This window comes from Felis catus, chromosome F2 (genome assembly GCF_018350175.1).
Source record: "Felis catus isolate Fca126 chromosome F2, F.catus_Fca126_mat1.0, whole genome shotgun sequence".
Lineage (NCBI taxonomy): Eukaryota > Metazoa > Chordata > Mammalia > Carnivora > Felidae > Felis > Felis catus.
In genome coordinates, this window is record NC_058385.1 from 63657652 (window position 1) to 63680142 (window position 22491).

General features: G+C 41.9%; 1 protein-coding gene across 1 annotated transcript in view; it reads left to right on the forward strand.

Moving 5' to 3' along the window:
* DEPTOR (DEP domain containing MTOR interacting protein) overlaps nucleotides 1-22491 on the forward strand; it is a 138354-nt gene that overhangs the window by 82230 nt on the left and 33633 nt on the right. Inside the window, exons 5-8 of the mRNA XM_004000086.6 lie at nucleotides 11416-11601; nucleotides 13750-13884; nucleotides 19419-19489; nucleotides 21498-21602. Coding sequence (XP_004000135.1) covers nucleotides 11416-11601; nucleotides 13750-13884; nucleotides 19419-19489; nucleotides 21498-21602 — 497 coding nt within the window. The remainder of the gene's footprint in view (nucleotides 1-11415; nucleotides 11602-13749; nucleotides 13885-19418; nucleotides 19490-21497; nucleotides 21603-22491) is intronic.

A 22491-nucleotide genomic window follows, 5' to 3' on the forward strand; every position in this document is an offset into this window, starting at 1 on the left:
TATCCCTTTTTGGTATAAGAAAAGGTGAATACAGATATAAATGATATAGAAAATATAGGAAGACAGTTTAAAAAAAAAACAACCTAAATCTCACCACTGATTTCTTTCTTTTTTGAATATCTTCTTTTTCCTATTTTGAATGTACCATACTCTTCAGTCTCATAAGGAGCACCTGATAAATTGCTCTACAGTAAAGTTACAGCATGTTCTGTGGTAACCTTTCTGGGAAGAGTTAGAAATTGCCATCTGGTGGCACAAAAACAGACACATAGACCAATGGAATAGAATAGAAACCCCAGAACTAGACCCACAAACGTATGGCCAACTCATCTTTGACAAAGCAGGAAGGAACATCCAATGGAAAAAAGACAGCCTCTTTAACAAATGGTGCTGGGAGAACTGGACAGCAACATGCAGAAGGTTGAAACTAGACCACTTTCTCACACCATTCACAAAAATAAACTCAAAATGGATAAAGGACCTGAATGTGAGACGGGAAACCATCAAAACCTTAGAGGAGAAAGCAGGAAAAGACCTCTCTGACCTCAGCCGTAGCAATCTCTTACTCGACACATTCCCCAAAGGCAAGGGAATTAAAAGCAAAAGTGAATTACTGGGACCTTATGAAGATAAAAAGCTTCTGCACAGCAAAGGAAACAACCAACAAAACTAAAAGGCAACCAACGGAATGGGAAAAGATATTTGCAAATGACATATCGGACAAAGGGCTAGTATCCAAAATCTATAAAGAGCTCACCAAACTCCACACCCGAAAAACAAATAACCCAGTGAAGAAATGGGCAGAAAACATGAATAGACACTTCTCTAAAGAAGACATCTGGATGGCCAACAGGCACATGAAAAGGTGTTTAGCGTCGCTCCTCATCAGGGAAATACAAATCAAAACCACACTCAGGTATCACCTCACGCCAGTCAGAGTGGCCAAAATGAACAAATCAGGAGACTATAGATGCTGGAGAGGATGTGGAGAAACGGGAACCCTCTTGCACTGTTGGTGGGAATGCAAATTGGTGCAGCCGCTCTGGAAAGCAGTGTGGAGGTTCCTCAGAAAATTAAAAATAGACCTACCCTATGACCCAGCAATAGCACTGCTAGGAATTTATCCAAGGGATACAGGAGTACTGATGCATAGGGCCACTTGTACCCCAATGTTCATAGCAGCACTCTCAACAATAGCCAAATTATGGAAAGAGCCTAAATGTCCATCAACTGATGAATGGATAAAGAAATTGTGGTTTATATACACAATGGAATACTACGTGGCAATGAGAAAAAATGAAATATGGCCTTTTGTAGCAACGTGGATGGAACTAGAGAGTGTGATGCTAAGTGAAATAAGCCATACAGAGAAAGACAGATACCATATGGTTTCACTCTTATGTGGATCCTGAGAAACTTAACAGGAACCCATGGGGGAGGGGGAGGAAAAAAGAAAAAAAAAAAAAAAAGAGGTTAGAGTGGGAGAGAGCCAAAGCATAAGAGACTGTTAAAAACTGAGAACAAACTGAGGGTTGATGGGGGGTGGGAGGGAGGAGAGGGTGGGTGATGGGTATTGAGGAGGGCACCTTTTGGGATGAGCACTGGGTGTTGTATGGAAACCAATTTGACAATAAATTTCATATATTAAAAAAAAAAAAGAAATTGCCATCTGGGTGGCATAACAACAGACACTGAGATCAATAGAACAGTATAGGGAACCCAGAAATGGACCCACAAACGTACAGCCAACTGATTTTTGACAAAGCAGGAAAGAATATCCAATGGAATAAAGACAGTCTTTTCAGCAAGTGGGGCTGGGAAAACTGGACAGCGACATGCAGAAGAATGAACCTGGACCACTTTCTTACACCATACACAAAAACAAACTCAAAATGGATGAAAGACCTAACTGTAAGATAGGAAGCCATGAAAATCCTCAAGGAGAAAGCAGGCAAAAACCTCTTTGATCTTGGCCGCAGCAACTTCTTACTCAACACGTCTCCACAGGCAAGGGAAACAAAAGCAAAAATGAACTATTGGGACCTCATCAAAATAAAAAGCTTCTGCACAGCGAAGGAAACAAGCAGCAAAACTAAAAGGCAACCGACGGAATGGGAGAAGATATTTACAAACGACATATCAGATAAAGGGTTAGTATCCAAAATCTATAAAGAACTTATCAAACTCAACGCCCCAAAAAAACACAAATAATCCAGTGAAGAAATGGGCAAAAGACATGAATAGACACTTCTCCAAAGAAGACATACAGATGGGCAACCGACACATGAAAAAATGCTCAACATCTCTCATCATCAGGGAAATACAAATCAAAACCACAATGAGATACCACCTCACACCTGTCAGAATGGCTAACATTAACAACTCAGGCAACAACAGGTGTTGGCCAGGATGCGGAGAAAGAGGATCTCTTGCATTGTCGGTGGGAATGCAAGCTGGTGCAGCCACTCTGGAAACCAGTATGGAGATTTCTCAAAAAATTAAAATAGAATTACCTATGACCCAGCAATTGCACTAGTAGGTATTTATCCAAGGGATACAAGTATGCTGTTTCAAAGGGACACATGCACCTCGATGTTTATGGCAGCACTACCAACAATAGCCAAAGTACGGAAAGAGCCCAAATGTCCATCGATGGATGAATGGATAAAGAAGATGTGGTATGTATACACAATGGAGTATTACTCGGCAATCAAAAAGAATGAAATCTTGTCATTTGCAACTACGTGGATGGAACTAGAGGATATTATGCTAAGCAAAATTAGTCAGAGAAAGACAAATATCATATGGCTTCACTCATATGAGGACTTTAAGACACAGAACAAATGAACATAAGGAAAGGAAGCAAAAATAATATAAAAACAGGGAGGGGGACAAAACATAAGAGACTCTTAAATATGGAGAACAAACAGAGGGTTACTAGAGGGGTTGTGGAAGGGGGATAGGCTAAATGGTAAGGGGCATTAAGGAACCTACTCCTGAAATCATTGTTGCACTAAATGCTAATTTGGATGTAAATTAAGAAAATTAAACTAAAAAAAAGAAAGAAACTCAGCACCATGGCCACCAAAAAAAAAATGCCATCTGGGAATCAGGCTTTGGTGGGTTTTCACCTGCCATGGTTCCTGGGTACCTCTAGCATCACACTGGATATCCTTCTCCATGTTGTTGGCCCAGCTGAATTGATCTGGTGTAGGTTGGATGCCTCCTTTTCTTCCAGAACACCTAAAGTTGCTTCCAGATTCTTCCCCTACATGGGTGATGTCTGCAAAGTCTTATACCTTGGAAAGGTATCTTTTGGGTACTGATACCTTGGGCCCTCAAGGAGACCCACACACGGCCAACATTAATGGAGTGCCTGTAAGGACCAGAAACTACAATGGGCTTTTTTACCTATGTTATGCAATTAGTTCTTCAACTCATATTACAGATGAATATAATTGAAGCTCAGGGCAGTTAAGTAACTTAGTAAAGACTAGGCATTCAGCACTGAACAAAACATGAGTATCAAAGATGAATAATCTTGAGGATTCTGCCAGTGTTTTCTCAGGCTGAGTAAAATGGAACGTGAAAAAAATCATCTGTATAATTTGGACAAATACAATGCAGTTCATCATTTAAAAACAAAACAAAACAAAACAAAACAATACAACAGAGTGAAGCTGGTGTTCAACCCAGGGCCATCTGAGACCATCATCGTTCTGTTCTTTCAATAAGCAATTTCAAGGTAATAAATGTTTTGGCCTGGTGAAGAGTTTTGTGGAAATCTGCCCATCCAAATTGCCTTCTGTAAACTATAGACAGGAATAAATGAGAGAAAAGCAAATTCTGGTGTGTGTGTGTGTGTGTGTGTGTGTGTGTGTGTGTGTGTGTGTGTTTGTAAGCTTATTCACTTCCTCATTTGGCATTGTTATATCTTTGGTTGGGAGACAGTCTAGCCAGGAGATTACAAGATGGGGTTCCAGAGTCAACCTGTTAGTGTTTCTGTCTTGGACCTTCCAGTTAATAACTATGGAACCTTGGGTAAGTTTACCTTGTGTAATCCTGTTTTCTCATCTGTAAAATGGGAATAATCATAATAGCTCTCCCATAGTGCTGCTATGAGAACTGAATGATATAATCATGCATGTGCTATTAAGCATAGGACCTGGCACAGAGTGTCACTCAACAAATGCTAGCCGATTCTTACTCTTATTATTGTTATCAATATTCTCAGCATCAGATGCCTTGGTGGGGTAGAGCTTAATATAAGTGTGATGGCTTCATCCATGCTGGCCTTACACAGTATGTTATACACACTCCGTGATGAATGTATACATGTGAAATAAATCAACACTGAGGTGCTTTCATTAGGCCTTTGGATTTATGCCAAGAAGCCCAAAAGATCTAGAACAGAGTTACAGAGTTTTTTCATTGACTTTTGTATGTGAGATACTCCATTTCCTGGACAAAATAAATTTGGTTTTAGACCTCTCTGTGCTCTTGGTATGATTTAGTCTCTGAAAAACATACCCTTTGTTCTGAGTTTTATCACTAACAAAGGTTCTAGTCCTTGGAAGGCACCCGGCTATTATTTAATGATGCATAGTGAAGAATAAAACATACTTTGACCTGCCATCTGTTTATTACCTTTACATTTCTGGCTGTCAGACATGGAGGCTGCAGAAACCTACACAATCACAATACCATGTTTTGATTTTCTTCTTTTCTGCCATCTTTACTAGACTCACTTTGATCCTGGTTCCTCACCTCCTTTCAATCAATTACATTGGTGTAATTGGGTTCTGGCTTTGTGACTGTGTTTTGTTTTAGTATTGTCAGCTAATAGGACTTTATACTCTAAAACCAATTTCCTGTTTTCATATCCTCTTATTACTGTTGTCAGTGCTCAGGAAGTAATTATTTTAGTTCTCTGACTCACTGTTGTTATTGCCTTTTGAAGAGTTTTATATTCCAGGCACCTAGCACTGTCCTTACATGGCATAGGCACTTAAATACAGTTGCTCAATGTTCTTGAATCAAGGACTTTTGCTCCTTTGGGAAGCAGGGCTCTTTCAACTCCTGCATCCCCTTTAGGATGGTTTGAGATGGGTGGCTACAGCCTTCAGTATATCTCAGATTAAAAAAAAATAGCTTTGATCTTCTGTTGTAGTTCATTCTCAGTTCTGGTTTTCCACCAAACACATGAATAAAAAGCATTATATTAGTTTTTTTTTTTTTTTTTTTTAGTCTTGACAGTCTGTAAAATCTGCAATATACTAAGTGACCTGAGATGCTTGGACTCTGAAGGACTAGTCTGAAGGACTGTGTATTAGCAAGAGCAGGGAGACCAAAGCGTGCAAAGACTTCCCTGGATGCGTGAAACAGCTGAAAGCCTTGGTCTTATTGGCAGAGAGGGTGCAATATTTTCATACAGAGAACTGATTAGCCTTTTAGAAGCGCTAAGTCTGAGGACTAGATCTGCCATCTGTTTATCCTTGAGGTTTGTCAATACTATTAGGCAAGGTCTGCAGGTGCTAAGTGGTCCTTTGGGGAGGAGGTACAGGGATGTATGAGGTAAGAAAGCAGGTGAGGAGTGGGATAGAGTGACAGCCCTGATGGCCCAGAATGATCTTTCACCCACCACTGTACCCTGGGGGAAGGGTGAGCCACACCCACCTGTGCCACTGTGGAGGACGATGATGATGAAGATGCCAGTCATGGCAGCTGGTGAGGGTTTCCTCTCTTTCAGGTGACCTTGAAGGTCTTTTAGGTTTGACACCAGTTTACATGTGTAGTATGGTCCCCCCATCCTCATCCTTGCTGATCTTTCTTCTTAACCGTGACAGCCATTATCCTTATCTCCCCTCTGCTTAAGGCCTCTTTTTACACTGCTAAATTGCTTACGTGATCCCAGATCCAAGACCACCCTTTATTTTGTTGTGGTTGTTTATTTATTTATTTTGTGTGTGAGTGAGAGAGAGAGGGCACAGGAGAGGGGCAGAGAGAGAGAGAGAGAGGGAGAGGGAGAGAGAATATCCCAAGCAGGCTCTGCACTAACAGCTCTGCACTAACTCCACAGTGTTAATGCAGAGCCTGACACGGGGCTTGAACCCACGAACCATGAGATTATGACCTGAGCTGAAATCAAGAGTCCGATGCTTAACTAACTGAGCTACCCAGGTGCCCCGAGACCATCCTATAAAAAGACTTGATGAAGTGCATCCGGGGAGCAGTTGGTATCTGTGCATACTCTCCCCTCACTCCCGTCCATCTCCCCTTATCACACTGCCGGATTCAGTTCACTTACTTCACGATGCCTGTTGTGTTAGGTCATTTGCCAGCAGACATTTCAAGGATAGATGAAAGTATGTGACCTTCCTCCCTTCAACTAGATAAGTAGCTTAAAATGTCTTCTATATTCAGCTGAGTTTGTAGGTTTCAAGGTGATAAACGTTTATATTCATCCTTAGATTATATGTGTCAGTAGAGTAGAAGCCAATTTCCCCTCTTGTAGATAATCACTTTTTTTAAAAAAGTTTATTTTCAGAAAGAGAGAGAATGAGTGGAGGAAGCACAGAATGAGAGAGAGAGAGAGAGAGAATCCCCAGCAGCCCCACGCTGAGAGTGCAGAGCCTGATACGGGACTCCAAGTCATGAACCGAGAGATCATGACTTGAGCCAAAATCAAGAATTGGACTTACCCAACTGAGCCACGCAGGTGTCCCGATAATCACTTTTAAAAATCTCTTTGTGTTTGTCAAAGTCATCCTAATAACTTATAAGAGAAAAACATAGCCACATTATCCAGAAAAAGTCAACTATGTCACTTTGTTATTTTGGTAGATTACATGCCATTTCCTTCATGCTTTCTGAAAAGTAAAGGCACACTGCGAATCAGGATCTATTTTCTCTTACCAAATATCAACAACATTGTGAGCTTAGTGCTTCTAGAACCCCCGCTTTCATAAGCAGTTAGACCCTCTTGTATTTAATGGCTTTAGCTTTCTGGCTGTGGCTGCTTTGTCTCCTGTTTTATATCTATTTTGATACCAAGCCAAGTCAAGTCCCTTGGGAATGCCACCAGTATAAAAGGGAAGTCTTCATAAGTCCCAGGAATATAAATTGAATGAGTCAATAATTATCACTTTTTAATCACAACTGTAATTATAAGAGCACAACCAGAATATTGCAGGATTTTTTTTTTTTTTTTACCTCAATACCCAGGATTCGTGGTCTCACTGCTTTGAAGAATAAAGAGGTGGATGCAAAATATAATGAGCAGTAGGCAGAAGTTTATTAGAGTATAAGATCAGGGTATGAAAGCTCTCTTTACTGAGGGGGGAACCTCTGAAAGTGAATGCTCCTGGCAATAGGCAAGGGTCTTTGTTTTCCAAGGTTCTGGTCAGCACCCCAACCCTTCCCCCTTGTTCCTTCACAGGTCCTACCCTTATTGGCTTGATAGCTCTGGGTGCTGAGTTGTCCATTCCTGATGGGCTCGATTCCATTATATGAGGGGTGGTCTATGGCCATACCTTCCTTGTAGATCATACTTTAATGGTCTACTAGTTATTTTTAGTTAGGTCTTTTTTTCAAATTCCTGAGAGGAACCTGAGGGTGAGAAGTGGTGTCTGTTACATTGTTAAGATGAACCTTACCCCTGAGGGGGTTTGCTGTGGTCAGACACTCCCAGCACTGTTCCAAAATAGGTGTTTTTCCCCACCCAGCGACCTCAGGTCCTATCCTTTCCCTCTCTGCCTACTGAATCCTATCTTTCCCCATAATAATACTAGATCTTGAATGTTAACTTTGAATATTCTCTCTTCTTACTTATTCCTGTTTACAGCTTCATATTCTCAAGGAGCAAAGAATGAAGTTTATTGAATTGTTCGTGACACCACATTTACTCTAAATAAAAGTCCTGTATAGTGTTGAGATCTGAGAAGTGAAGGACTGGAACAGTCTCCAGATTTAGAGACACCAGTCACAGTCTGCCAATTGATTTGTCTTTCCTTCCCTTTAATTTTTTTCCCCCATAGTTGAGGTAATTTCTTCTGTGTTTAGCAAAAAGCAAGACTCCTATGTAGCAAATGGTTTTGTATTTAATATAAAAAATGTCATGTTAAAGTATGGAGAGAACCAATTCCTTTTTCTTTCCGGAATACGAACTATATGTCATTTAGCCATTGTGTATTTCTTGAGACTCTACATATGTAATTTATGGCTATAAAAATGGCTTTCTTCATCTAGTTACTTCCTAAAACATCCTGTGTCTTAACTCACTCCCTACTTCTTGTTTTTGTCTCTTCTGAGATTTAAACATCTCCCATTGGGATAGTTTCCAATCTAGATCTGGATATCTGGTTAAGATTCCGTATTTTTCATGAGTGAAAAGGTGACAGACCTGTGTGTGGGAGATGGGTGAAGTGTTCTTTGAAAGAAGGGCAGAAAAGGCAGAAAGAAGAAACAGGTTCTGTGCAGAAACTTAAATGACCAAAGGCTGCAGTCAATCTTTATGAGTCTAAGAACGAGAAGACTTAAACCACTAGATTTCAGTAGATTCCAGATGACATTCCGAATCTCTCACACCAGTTATTCCATTTCTTCTTCACAGCAAAGCTGTGCAAACTTAAAATGTTTAATAAACTGCCCAAATCACTCCACCAGTCAAGTTGGTGAACTGGGATCAAAACTGACGTCATCGGATTCTAGAACAATTGCTTTTTATTGCATGCAACTCATTTCTAGAAGTTATTCAGCATAAGAAAATGTTGAGTAAAGTCCCAGCTTACTTGTTTTGTTATTATATGAAACAGGGTATGGGCTTGAAAGGATGAACAGAACAGGTGTCACATTGCAGTCACCACGCTAAGATAGATGGCTGGGATAGTGTGCGCCACTTAGCGGGTGCTCACATTGTCGGATACATGAATGATGCCTTGTGTGACTGGTTGATGCTATAGTATGGCTTCTACCTGTGCTCTTTAAGCTTTTGTAACTACGATTATCTGTTTTATACCTAAGGCTACACTCACAAACAAAGCAAGTGCGTGGTATTCAGTGTTCATGTCATTAAACTTTTAATAAGAGAGAGAGAAAAAGAACCCTTTTAGAAGCAACATAATTCATTGAAAACAATGCGAGTGACACATGCAATTGTCATTTTTCTATTCTGAGAGGAGAATTGGACTCCATCTATGCCAGCCACACAGCTGGGGGATGAACACATGGAGATAACTCAGTTCACAGTGTGGCTGCTCCTCACACACTAAAATCCAAATAAGTCCTTGAAACTTGCAGTGGGGTGTTAAATATGGTGCATCATAAAATTGAATTCCCAGAAGCCAAATGGCAATATATCATCAGTACATGCTGGTAACTGTGAAAACAACAGTGGTTATGAAATAATTAATGTATAATTGTTTGAGTTCTTACAATCTGCTTGCATTATGTTAAACAGGTATGGTCTACTATCAAATCCAATTTTTCTTTTCCCTGATTTGGTCGCAGTTAAGGTCATTTACACTATTGGAGAGAGAATGTGATGAATAAGGACTATTTAAATTTAACCCTTTTATCTTATCTTAGGTGCTCAGTTTATCCTCTGAGCCATAGGTAGTGGAGAGCTGGGGAGGTGGAGAATGGAGAATGGGTATGACTTTAACCCTTGGTCAGTATTTAAAGCCTGAGGAGATTAAATTGATAGTCGTATTTCCGCTTCAATTAAAAACACTTTTTAGGGGCACGAGGGTGGCTCAGTCCGTTAAGCATCCGACTTCAGCTCAGGAGGTGATCTCACGGTCCGTGGTTTTGAGTCCCACGTCAGGCTGTATGCTAACAGCTCAGATCCTAGAGCCTGCTTTGGATCCTGTGTCTCCCTCTCTCTCTGCCCCTCCCCCACTCATGCTCTATCTCTCTGTCTCTCTCAAAAATAAATAAACACTAAAAAAATACTTTCTAAGGTACTTTTAGCCATTATGGAATTTGTTTGGATTCAGAATTTTTTTCTGGATTTATTTATTAGCAGGGCTAATGTTTCATATAATTCACAGTCCAAAGAGAAAACAGTAGATGTTAATAAATGTATATAGAACTGTGTATTTTCAGGTTGTAATTTAAGATATTGTTGCCAAGGTCAACTTGAGGATTTGAAGAATCTTAATAAACTCAGAAAAGTCTGCCAGAAATAAATAACTTACCTACAAAATTTTATTATAGTATTATCAAATGTAGTGATGTAGTAAATTTCTATAAAAATTTGACTATCCAAAAAAGAACCACTTTGTGTAGATATCATATCAAAGTGTAATTGGCTTATCTCTTGGTTCAGGATGCATTCAGCGTCTCCCAAATCCAAGGATGCATTATTTATTAAGAACATGCAGAACTACCCCTGAATTAAGTATATTTGTCTTTGGGGCCAACATCATTCACTTAACCAAAGTGACTAGTTTATCACCATTTGAAGAGTGTGAAACACCCATATGAATCATTAAGTTAAACGTTGGCAGTGGACTCTCTTAATAGGGACCCACCTTTTTGAGACTCTGATATCCATGTAACCAGAAGAATTACTCATAGCAAGTGTGCACAATAAATACAGCTACACACCAAGCTTGCATTTGCTGACCCAGCACGGTCATACCACGAGCCCACAGATTGGTTTAGGGGGAAGTGGTATAGACTAGCCGCTGAACAGTTTAAAGTTAGGTTGTGTTCTGGATATGCTGCTTATCTACCTGTCACAGACTATTCACTTCCAGCCTTTTATGGAGTACCTACTCTGAGCCAAACACACGGTAGTCTAGGATTTCCAGATGCCGGAATGATTAACGGTCTGGGCCCTTAAGCAGAGTGACTTAGTTGGGAGAAAAAGATGTGCTCTCCCCACCACCAAAACAAACAAGCAAACAAACGGTATGGAGTCTCTATTATTTTTGCAACTCTCTGAGTCTTTAATTATTTCCAAATAAAAAAGTTAAAAAATAATTGGATGTGTTGCTATGGGACTAGCACTTTGCTGCGTACTGGGGACACAGGGCTAAATGAAGCCGTGATCACTGCCCCAGAGAGCCTAGAGTTGAGTGGGAAAGGCAGGGAAGTGAATGGATAATGCAGGTGCAGTGTGGTAAGTGCTCAGATGGAGGGAGGTTCAGTAGGGGCTGGGGCAACACCAGGAAGAGTCTGACTTAGATCAGGGTTGAGATCAGGCAGAGCTTCCCTGGAGGAATTGATTAGTAAATTTCTAAAGTGCACGGTACAGAAGGAATTTGGGACCATGTGTGGATTACAAGCTCATGGCGGCATCTGTAGAATTAAACTCTTTCTTAAGACTTTTGTCCCCTTTGTGTGGAATCTTCTGGCTGCAGTGCTCAGTGGCCAGGATGCCAGTCATGCTCGTCTGTTCTTTCTCCTCAGTGTCCAACAAGCACCCATTTGTGGACAGCAACCTTCTCTACCAGTTCAGAATGAACTTCCGGCGGAGGCGCAGACTGATGGAGCTGCTCAATGAGAAGTCCCCCTCTTCCCAGGAAACTCACGACAGTCCCTTCTGCCTGAGGAAGCAGAGCCACGACAATCGGAAATCCACCAGTTTTATGTCCGGTATGTCAGTTTCACCATGTAACTGATCACATGCATTTGTCTTTTGAGAAGTATTAGGGTAATAACTCAGCATTGTGAAATTAGTTTCTCCAGCACATTTTTTTTTTAATTTTTTTTCAACGTTTATTTATTTTTGTGACAGAGAGAGACAGAGCATGAACGGGGGAGGGGCAGAGAGAGAGGGAGACACAGAATCGGAAACAGGCTCCAGGCTCTGAGCCATCAGCCCAGAGCCCGACGCGGGGCTCGAACTCACGGACCGCGAGATCGTGACCTGAGCTGAAGTCGGACGCTTAACTGACTGCGCCACCCAGGGGCCCCTCTCCAGCACATTTTTATTTATTCATAACCAATAAGTATGGGGTGGAGGGCAGGGAAACCCAGCATTACCAAATTGTTCCTGGGCTGTCAACTTAGATGTCATGAAGATCGTTTTATAAAATAAGTATTTACATTATACAAGACCTCTTAACCTCTCATTTTGCCTTACTTGCTTTTCATTGATAAACAGTTCTTATATGTCATTAATTATCCAGTTTTCTAAATCACAGCACTGAAAAACTGTGTGCTTTAATGGTAAATAAAGACTTCTGAGGGCATAGACAAGTCAAAGGCAACTGATTGTCAACCTGTCATGAAGGGGTGACCCAGAACAAAGAAAAATTGTGAAAAGCAAACAGAGGAGCTCGTAAAGCCTTGGACGTTACATGGAAGGTCAAACAGTCCCATATTTACAATGAACCTTGACAGAAATGATGCTGACAGATGTTCACAAAGATAAGCCCACTCGTCCGGAAAAGGTTAACTTGATGTGTCATTTGAAGAGGGGTACTTAAAGGGATATCTTCAACTCCTCTGAAAACTTGGCATTGACTCAAGGAACTGGTTGGCCTAAGGTTTGGAAATTCTGGGCTTCACCTGAAACTCGGGGCACAATGAAAATGTGTGTCTTGAAAATGTGGTTATTTGTGGGAGGTGTAAGAGTACTTGTAGCTATATCGAGTCCTTTCTGTGCCCCTGGCACTGAGCTAGCCTTATGTGCCTGAATTTTACTAATTCTCACAACATCCTAAAGAGAAAGGACTTTTCTTATCCCCATTTTATGGGTGGAGAAACTGAGGCTTGGAACAATGGAGGGGCTTACCCAAGGTCACACCATTAGAAAGTGGTGGACAGAGCTGGATCTCACACCGGTTCTGTCTTAACTCTCTCTATTTCTGCTCTCTCCTCCCCAATCTCCCTCGCCCTGGAGCTCCTCGGACACAGCCAGGGTGGAAGAAAGAATGAAGCAAGAGGAGAGAGTAAGCACTAGAGGGTCAGGTGTGTGCACACACACATCACGTGTTCCTCAGGGTGGCAGGTCGCAGTCTCCCGCAAATGCCGAGTACCTGTTCACGTTCTTACTAACTCTAAGGTTTGCCGGTTTCTTGTGGACCCAATAGACCCGAAAAGTGACACTGATGAGAAAGAGGATATAGTGGTCATGGTCACCATAAAAGCCAGTAGTTATTTTGTGCTTTCCATGTTCCAGGCACTAAGCGGGATGCTCTCTACCTACGGCTTCTTTCGTTTGAACACACACCTTCTCGTCTCCCTGTTGAGAGCCACCGGCTCTGTGGCAAAGAGAACCAGATCAGATCACAAAACTGCTGCCTCACATACACTTCCAAAGCCGAAATATGGGTTAATGTGTGTTAATCTCCTTCTTCCATGGCTCTGGGCGATTCATGACTTGCTATTAGATCGGGAGGCATTTATTATTACTGTTAATCCATTAAGTGTATAGCCGGCAGTTAATTTACCCCCTTCCAGGGACTGCCTAGCATGGATGGGCTCGGTCGTTCTTGAAATAACGTTTTATATGGCTGCGTACTTTCACGTACATTATATAACCCACTCCTTGTACCGATCCTGTCGCATTATACCCACTTCACAGCTGGGGAAATTGAGGCTCAGAGAACTGAGGCGAGTGGCCCCAGGTGATGCTATTAGCGAGTGGAAGGCTGCAAGTCGGATTCTTGCTCCTCTGACTCCGAGGCCAGGGTGCCTTTTTCTGGCACGTGTCTCACGCCTGCTGTGTCTCATGGCTGAAAGCCCGTGTGTCTCATGGCCGCCGCCCTCCTGACTGTGTGTTTCTGGCCCGCACAGTCAGCCCCAGCAAGGAGATCAAGATCGTGTCTGCGGTGCGGAGAAGCAGCATGAGCAGCTGTGGCAGCAGTGGCTACTTTAGCAGCAGCCCCACCCTCAGCAGCAGCCCCCCTGTGCTCTGCAACCCCAAGTCCGGTGAGTGGCCGAAAGGCAGCCCCGTTTCTGGCTGGGGCTGTGGGGCACTTGGGACATGTGCGGGCTGCGTTCCCCGGGAAGCAGATTCTCAGACGGGGGAGGCTAGTGCGTGGGAATCTTGTGCCAGCATGCTCGTGGAGCCAAGGCCTGTCGAGAGGAAGGGAAGCACGCAGATTTGGGCAGAGGGAGAATCGGGCTGCAGTGTAGCGTCAGGGAAGGCTGCACTGACCCCAGGGGGAGCTCTGGAGGTGGGATGGCCCTTCACAATTGTCCCAAATTGGGACTCAACTCTGTTAAACCCTCATGTTAACCAGTCATTTGATGTTGGCTGCCCTGGGAGGAGGGCCTGACCGTGGGCAAGGCAGCTGTCTTCAGAGGTCGTTCCAAAGACAGTTGAAGGTATCAGCTGGGAGATGCCCCTAGGTCCTGAAGAGAGTTTGAACAGATGCAGAGGTCTTTGGGTCCTTAGCACCCCCAAGGAAGAAGCACAGATCTGTGCAAAACCCAACTATCCCCAGAAATGACTCTTGGTGCCTTGCAGTTTCAAAATCTACTGATCAAACTTCATGGCCTTTACATTCCAGAAAAAAAAAAATCTAGGTACAAAGATTGTCGATGAGCTTGTGCTTAGACACAATTCCTCCTTGACCCAATCAGTTCTTCAGCCCACAGGAACCTGTAACTCACAGATACTACCACCTTCTCAAAGTCCGTTACCCACCTCTTTCCTAGGATTAGATTGCGTGGTCTCTGATGGTAATAATCACTGCCTTGAAAACACCCCCGACTCCATTTGTTCAGTGCCCTGTTCACCCTCAGTTCAGTATATCACCTTCAGGGAAGGGAATTCATTCCTTTTGCTCTTGTTCCCTCATCGCCAGATTTGGGGGTACAAAGATGGAAGGTCATGACCGGTTCCCTCAGTGAACATATGCTCTCTTTGGGGCCGGGGAGCATGTGTTAGAATAAGGACCAATAGATGTTGTTCAAAGGGTTTTAAGAGAAAACTCTGTTAGGCAAGTGGTATTTTACTTAATCTAACATTTTGTTTTGCTGCCTTCTGGAGGATTAGCTAAAGAATTGAGTTGTAACCTGCAGCAAATGAGTGAAGAAACTTGCTTCCACACTGACTCTGGCTGGAAATCATTGAGCACCCATATGCTACCAGGTTTTCAATTAATGAAACACTGGTGATAAGGCAGAATGAGAAAGGAGGGCTATATTCTTAGAACTAGGCTTTTTGAAGCCCTGATCAAAATCTGATAGGTGTATCTAAAGTTAGAAGCAAAAGAATTCAGTTTCCGGAAGGGGTCAGCTATGTTAAAGCCATTTTGCATGCTTTCCACTGCATACAATAGTAGAATGAGAACAGAGTGTTAATTGCTTAAATGAACTACACATCTGCATTCCCTGAGGTGGGTTTGTATTGTTTCCTCTTTCTCCTTATGCCTTGTCACAAAAGGAAACGTTTACTGATAAGCAGGCAGCAAAGAAAGGTCAGGTTGCCTTTTTTGGGACTCGGCTGTGGTTGTCTCTATTGTTTTAATTGTGGTTTGTAAGTCCTACCTCTTACCTATATTCTGACAAGCTTCTCCCTCACTCTTAAGAGGGTTCCCAAGGTACAGTGAGCTTATGTGTCATTATTTTTCTCAAGCAGATAAACAGACCTTCACAGTAAGGCATTTAGAATTAATCATTATATTTATATCTGGATGTGTTTTTTAGAACTATGTATAAAAGCCCTAAACCAGACCAAAAAAAAAAAAAAGTACTAGAGATATTACCATAATTGGTGTCCTTGTGATGAGTAAATAACTTCCCAAGGATTCAGAAAGAGAAAGCTAAAACATAATTCCCTGGGCTTCAGGGTTTCTATCTTTTTTCAACAGAAGAAGGAGAAAGTGTATTAAAATAAATACTTTTATTTATAATTTAATTTTATTAGTATAGTGATCAAATATTACAATATAGTGTGATTTAAAACCATGATAAAATATCATCTCACACCTGTTAGAATGGCTATTATCAAAAAGGCAAAAAATAAAAAGTGCTGGCAAGGGTGTGGAGGAAGAGGGACTCTCTTGCACTGTTGCTGGGAATGCAAACTGATGCAGCCACCATGGGAAACACTATGGGGCTCCTCAAAAAATTAAAAATAGAACTACCATATGATCTAGCAATTCCATTTCTGGGTACTTATCCAAAGGAAAGGAAGTTACTCAAAATGTTATCTGCACTCCATGTTCCTTGCAGCATTATTTACAATAACCAAGACATGGAAACAAACTAAGGGTCCATTGATCGATGAATGCATAAAGAAAATGAGGTGTATTTATACACAATGGAATATTACTCAGCCATAAGAAGAAGGAAATCCTGCTGTTCGCAACACCATGGATGGAATTTGAGGGCATTATGCTATGTGAAATAAGTGAAACAGACAAATATGTGGTCTCACTAATATGTGGAATCTAAAAAGAAGAAAAACAAACTTACATAGAGAACAGATTGATTGTTGCCAGAGGAATGGGTGAGGGCGGTCAAGTGGTACAAACTTCCAGTTATAAAATAAACAAGTCCTGGGGCTCCTGGGTGGCTCAGTCGGTTAAGCCTCAGACTCTTGGTCTTGACTCACATCATGATCTGGCGGTTTGTGAGTTCGAGACCCGCATCAGGCTCTGCGCTGACCATGCAGAGCCTGTTTGGGATTCCCTCTGTCTGCCCCTCTTCTGCTCTTGCTCTCTCTCTCTCTCTCTCAAAATAAATAAATAAAGCTTTAAAAATAAAATAAAATAAATAAGTCCTGGGGGTGTAATATACAGCATGGTCACTATAGATAATCGTACTGTATTGGGTATTTGAAAGTTGCTAAGAAAATAAATCTTAAAAGTTCTCATCACAAGAAAAGAATGCTGTAGCTATGTGAGGTGAGGGGTGTTAACTAGACTTACTGTGGTGATCACTGCACAGAACATACACATATATTGAATAATTATGTTAGAACCTGAAACTAATATAATTTTATATGTCAGTTATATCTCAGTAACAAGAAAGAGAATGTGTATTAAGGTAGGTGGTCACTACTGTCAGATATTACAGTACGTGTGATTTCTATACCCGAATTCATTGACCCAGACAGGATTATCTTGGGTAGGGAGAGAATTGTGTGACAGGGAATTGAAAGGTCTCAGTCCTCAACCAGGGACCTCTTCTCTTACATCCTGTTCATCTAAGAGGTTCTTTTCTTGGTTTTGACCTACTCCCTCTTTTTGGGGGGGAACATAAATTCATTTTCTCTTTTATGAGCTGCCTGAAAGCAAAAGTAAGCATCTGGCCACCTGTCATCTCAACAAGAAGCATGTCATTGCCTTTAACTGAGAGGGTGTTCGTTAGGGCCAGACTAACTGGTGGCTCATCTGGGTCTCACCCCATGCTGCCTTTTCTTTTTCTGCTGCACACGTGTTCTGGGACTGACATCTGACCTCTGAGTGCTGCCGGCAAAGGGAATTGGAGGCTCACACTTTGCTGAGTTAGGGGCCTGGCCACGGCCCCTCCAGTTTCTTTGTGATACCCAAGTTCATGATCTCTGAATAACTGGATTAGGATGGTCCCCGGCTCCCCATTCACTGGCTTTTCTAGACCACCGAAGCAGTCCCCTCTCCAGTACTTAGTGAGCACAGGATGGATGGAGAAGTTCATTACATGGTCCCTCTTTTCCCTTTCCGTGGGGTCAGTCACCCAAGTCAACTGCAACCCAGAAGCGGATGATCCTCCTTCTAATGTAGTGTCAGAAGGTCAATAGTGGCCTCAGGCTCTGTCACTTACCTTACTTTGTCTCATCACATAGGCATTTTATGATCTCACATCATCACAGGAAGGGTGAGTACAGGACAATACGATATTTTGAGAGACAGACTATTTCACATGACTTTTATGACCGTGTATTATTATAATTGTTCTATTTTATTGCTAGTTATTGGTACTGATCTCTTACTGCGACTAATTTATAAATTAAGCTTTATCATAGGTATGTATGTATGTATAGGAAAAAAAGTAGTATATGTAGGGTTCAGTACTGTCCATGGTTTCAGGCACCCACTGGGGATCTTGGAACGTATCCCCATAGGTAAGGAGGGACCACCATATTGGCAGGTTTTTAGGCAGCCAGCAAGTCCAGAATTGGCTGCTGTCTTTGTTGCCTTGGTGGTCAACAGCAGTCAGCTGATAAGAACAGATGTCTGAGGAGGACAACACATTACTTCCTTCCAGAGATTTTGAGTCCTTTCTTCTGCTTACAGAGAGGGCAGAGCATGGGAGGAACCATATTGTACTGTGGCTGATGGGTGCTGGCCTCTAATGCCTGAGTTGGAATCCTGATTCTGCTAATTAGGTTGAGACCTTGAACCAAGCTATTTAACTTTTCTTTCTTTTAAACATTTTTTAAAGTTTATTTTTGAAAGAAAGAGAGAGCGCACAGGAGGGGAAGGGCAGAGAGAGACAGAGACAGAGACAGGATCCCAAGCAGGCTCTGTGCTGTCAGCATGGAGCCCAGTGCAGGGCCAGATCTCATTAACTGTGCAGTCGTGACCTGAGGCAAAATCAAGAGTCAGATGCTTAACCCACTGAGCCACCCAGGCATCCCGAAGCTATTTAACTTTTCTAAACTCATGTTTTCCCACGAATAAAATAGGGACAACGAAGAGCCTAATAAAATAGGGACAATAAAGAGCCTAACTAAACAGTACTCGTGATGATTAAATGACATAATATATTTGAAGTCTCTGGCATAGTACCTAGCACATGCTGCATATGTGGAACATTTCTCTAATATTACTACTGAGGGAAAAAGGCAGTGAATGTGTACACGCAGCCTGGATATTGATCAGAAAATAAGTGAAGCTTGGGTGAGTGGTTGTGTGCAGTATGTTGTGTGGGGTTAGCTCTTGAAACGTGGCTATGAGACTGCTAGAGGCAGGTTTTTCTCTTAACTTTGACCTGTTGAATACGTATCAGGATTCCAAAGAAAGAAATGTGAGAACTAGAAAACCTTTTCTTTTTTTAAATTTATTTATTTTTGAGAGAGAAAGAGCATTTGCAAGGGGGAGGGGCAGAGGAAGGGGACAGAGGATCCAAAGTGGGCTCTGTTCTGAGAGAACTATGCGGGGTTCGAACTCATGAGCCATGAGATCATGACCTGAGTCGAAGTCGGTCGCTCAACCAACTGAACCACTCAGGGCCCTGAAAACTTTCTCTTTATAGAAAAATAGCATCCCACTCCTTATCCCCACCGTTGGCATCTGGCTTCCCTTCACCCTGTGCTGTTTCTTCTTTCTGTGGTTCTGTAAGTTAGGCTTAGGGTTTTTCACGTTTGCTAATATTTTGTCTGTATTCAGCCAGAGTATAAACTGTGAGGCAGGGATCTTTGCCACATGTGCTCAGTGATGGTCATAGATGAGGCAATCAGTAAATATCTGCTGAATGAATGATCAAGGGACCAGAAGGGTTTGCACCTTGACCTTGTGTCTGTCTTACAGTGTTGAAGAGACCCGTAACTTCAGAGGAACTCCTGACTCCCGGGGCTCCATATGCAAGGAAGACATTCACGGTAAGCTCATCATCTGGGTTTTTTCTCCTGCTCGTGCCATGTCAGCATGTCAGTGTCTGAATGTGTAGCTGAGGGACAGAATTGAAAACCTTCTAATTTTCCTTTTGTTTTGGGGCATAATTATAACAATGGATTTTCTTGACCCTTAGGCACTAAAATGCATTAGGACCTGACATGAGTTATGATTCATACAGCATTTTAAACTCCTTTTGCTGAGGCCTAAAGAAAAAATTTCCATTACTTAGTCTAATATAATTACAGACTTTAAGGCGAATGGTGGTGCAAATCATGCCAATAATCCCTTCTGTGTTGCAGTTAATCCTAACAATCATTTAAGATATTAGAGGAGTCTTTAGGGGAACAAAGAAAACCAAGAGACAGTTTGTTCTGCCATAAGGAATGTTGCTTCTGACGATGCTAAGCATGTCTTGAGTTCTATAAACAAGCACAGGATTTTGGAGCACTGTGTACCTGTGAGCTCCTCTTGGCCGCCTGCTGCTTCTCGGAGGTTCTCCAGCCTTCTTTCTACAACTACCTGCCCCAGTGGCTTCCTTCAAATGGAATCGGAGGGCTCTGCTTGACAGCATCTTGCCCTCTCTCCTTCCTCAGCCTCTTTCTCTCAGTCTCTCCCCAAAACCACATCAACATCCTCTTTAAAACACTTCTCCTTTTCCTCCAGCTTTCTAACTTTTGTTTTATTTCCCCAGGGACCAAAAAAAAAAACCCAAAAAAACAAAAAAACAAAAAACCTTCCCACACCCATTCGGGCTGCAAACATTCATCGTGGACACTGAGGAGTTTAGATAGGATGGGCCCAGTCATAGCCAGCGAGTATGAAGAGAGCACCAGAAATATGTCTGTATCAGGAGAAACGATAAACGATACCTTTGGAAGTGAAATTAGGTATAATGAACGAATAGCAGTAAACCCTCACGCCGGTGAAGGGCCTAAACATCTTTTTTGAGATTGTTTACAAAAATTGCATTTGCTGGGGTGCCTGGGTGGCTCAGTCGGTTAAACAGCCAGCTCTTGATTTCGGCTCAGGTCATGATCTCACAGTTCGTGAGATCGAGCCCCTCATCGGGAGCCTGCTTGGGATTCTCTGTCTCCTTCTCTCTCTGTCCCTCCCCCACTCGTGCTCTCCCCATGTCTGTCTCTCTCTCAAAATAAATAAACATCTTTAAAAAATTGCAATTTCTTCCCTGCCTTGCCCTCAGTCTCCAGCAATTGAGAAACAGTTGATTATAGTTTTAAGTATTTTGGGGGGGGGGTCTTAAATTTAAATGCCAGCATTGCTAGTGATTGTGAATGTGTGTCATCTGTATTTCAGTTGGGGTGTATATTAAAGACACGTCTGAGAGCTGCACAGGGAATGTAACTGCCAATTCTAATGATTCTCTAGGGAAAGGCACCCTCCAGTTTCAAACAGCTTTTGGACTAGTACCTACTTGTAAATTGTGGACTTTATGTACTTTACTCACTTTCTTTTCTTGGTAGAGGTTGTGTTTCAAGAAAGCCCAAACTTTTCCTATTTCCCACTGTTAAGTAATATAAATTGTTTCTTTGGACTCGAAGGATGTAGCAAGAACATCAAGAAAGTATCTTTTGGACCCTGGGGAAAAGAATAAACTTGGAACAGAAATTGGGTCTGGAGAGAGATTTCAACCGTATTTTCATAGTCTTCTAAATTTTCCATTTGAGCCTGATATTAAATTGCATAGCAGCCTAAGAAGGAGGCAATCTGCCAGTTATTTACTGAGTAGTGCCCTCGCAGAGGAAGCTTCTTTCTGCCTAACAGGTGTCCCCTGACCACCTTTTCTGCATAGATATGCCTGTGTTTGTGATAGAAACAAAGTGTTCTGTTCTCCTGACAAGCTACAGATGGGGTTGAGGAGAAGAGATATGCCAGCGCATATACTTAACCCTGGGCTGCTTTTCTTTTCTTGGAAGGACAGGCAAATTGCCAGGGACCGTCTTCTAGATTGCTAATTGTGGTTTTCCTCTCCAGATTGTTGGTGACGCCGTTGGTTGGGGCTTTGTGGTGCGAGGAAGTAAGCCATGCCACATTCAGGCCGTGGACCCCAGCGGCCCTGCGGCAGCGGCGGGAATGAAGGTACCAACAATCCAGCAATGTCTAAGTACCTTTAGCCTCGTTTTCTTGCTCTCTTGATCTCCCTGAGTGTTTTGGTCTCATTTTGGACCAGTTTCCTTTTCCCTTTCTGGAGAGGGTTGAAATGAAGCTAAGAGTATGTCATGTAGTAACTAGGAGGGAAAGGTTTCCTATTGCTCTGATGGTGGTACATCATTGGTCTCCAACCCTTCCTTGGTTTTTCACATCTCTCCCCTTAACCAATACTGAGTTTGAACATAAAATAGTTGCTTTTTGCTGAAGTCTTATATAACTCTACTGCTTCGATTATATACAAAGTGTATTCCTGGAGGTTTATACAGCCAGTGGAACATGCTTAGACCATATGAGATGGCAAATAGTGAGAAAAAGAAGGCAGAGGTGATAGAATTTGGAAGAGGAGATCTGGATTCCCATTTTGGTTCTGCTAATTTCTAGCTCTTTGACTTTGCGCGAGTTCTGGAACTATCTCAGAGCCTGTTTCCTCCTCTCTGAAACAATAATCATATTTCCTTCTGCTGTTTTGTGGATTAAATATGTGGAAACACTTTATAATGCACAAAGCAAGACACAAACATCAGAAAAGTTGAATGAATTGTGAGAGATTTTTGAAAATAACTTTTAGATATTTTTTTGGTGCTAAAATAATGCATATAGAGTTAAGATTTAGAAAATACAGACCAGCAGAAAAAAAATTATAATTGCTTATAATCTTTCATAAGTAAGAGATAACCACTATTAACATTAAGCAGCTTTACTGAGTATAATTGACATGTGTATCTCTGTTGACACTTTGATTTATATTCTTCCAGACTACTTATACATACATATACATACGTACATGTATAAATATATATGTATTTATATCTATGCG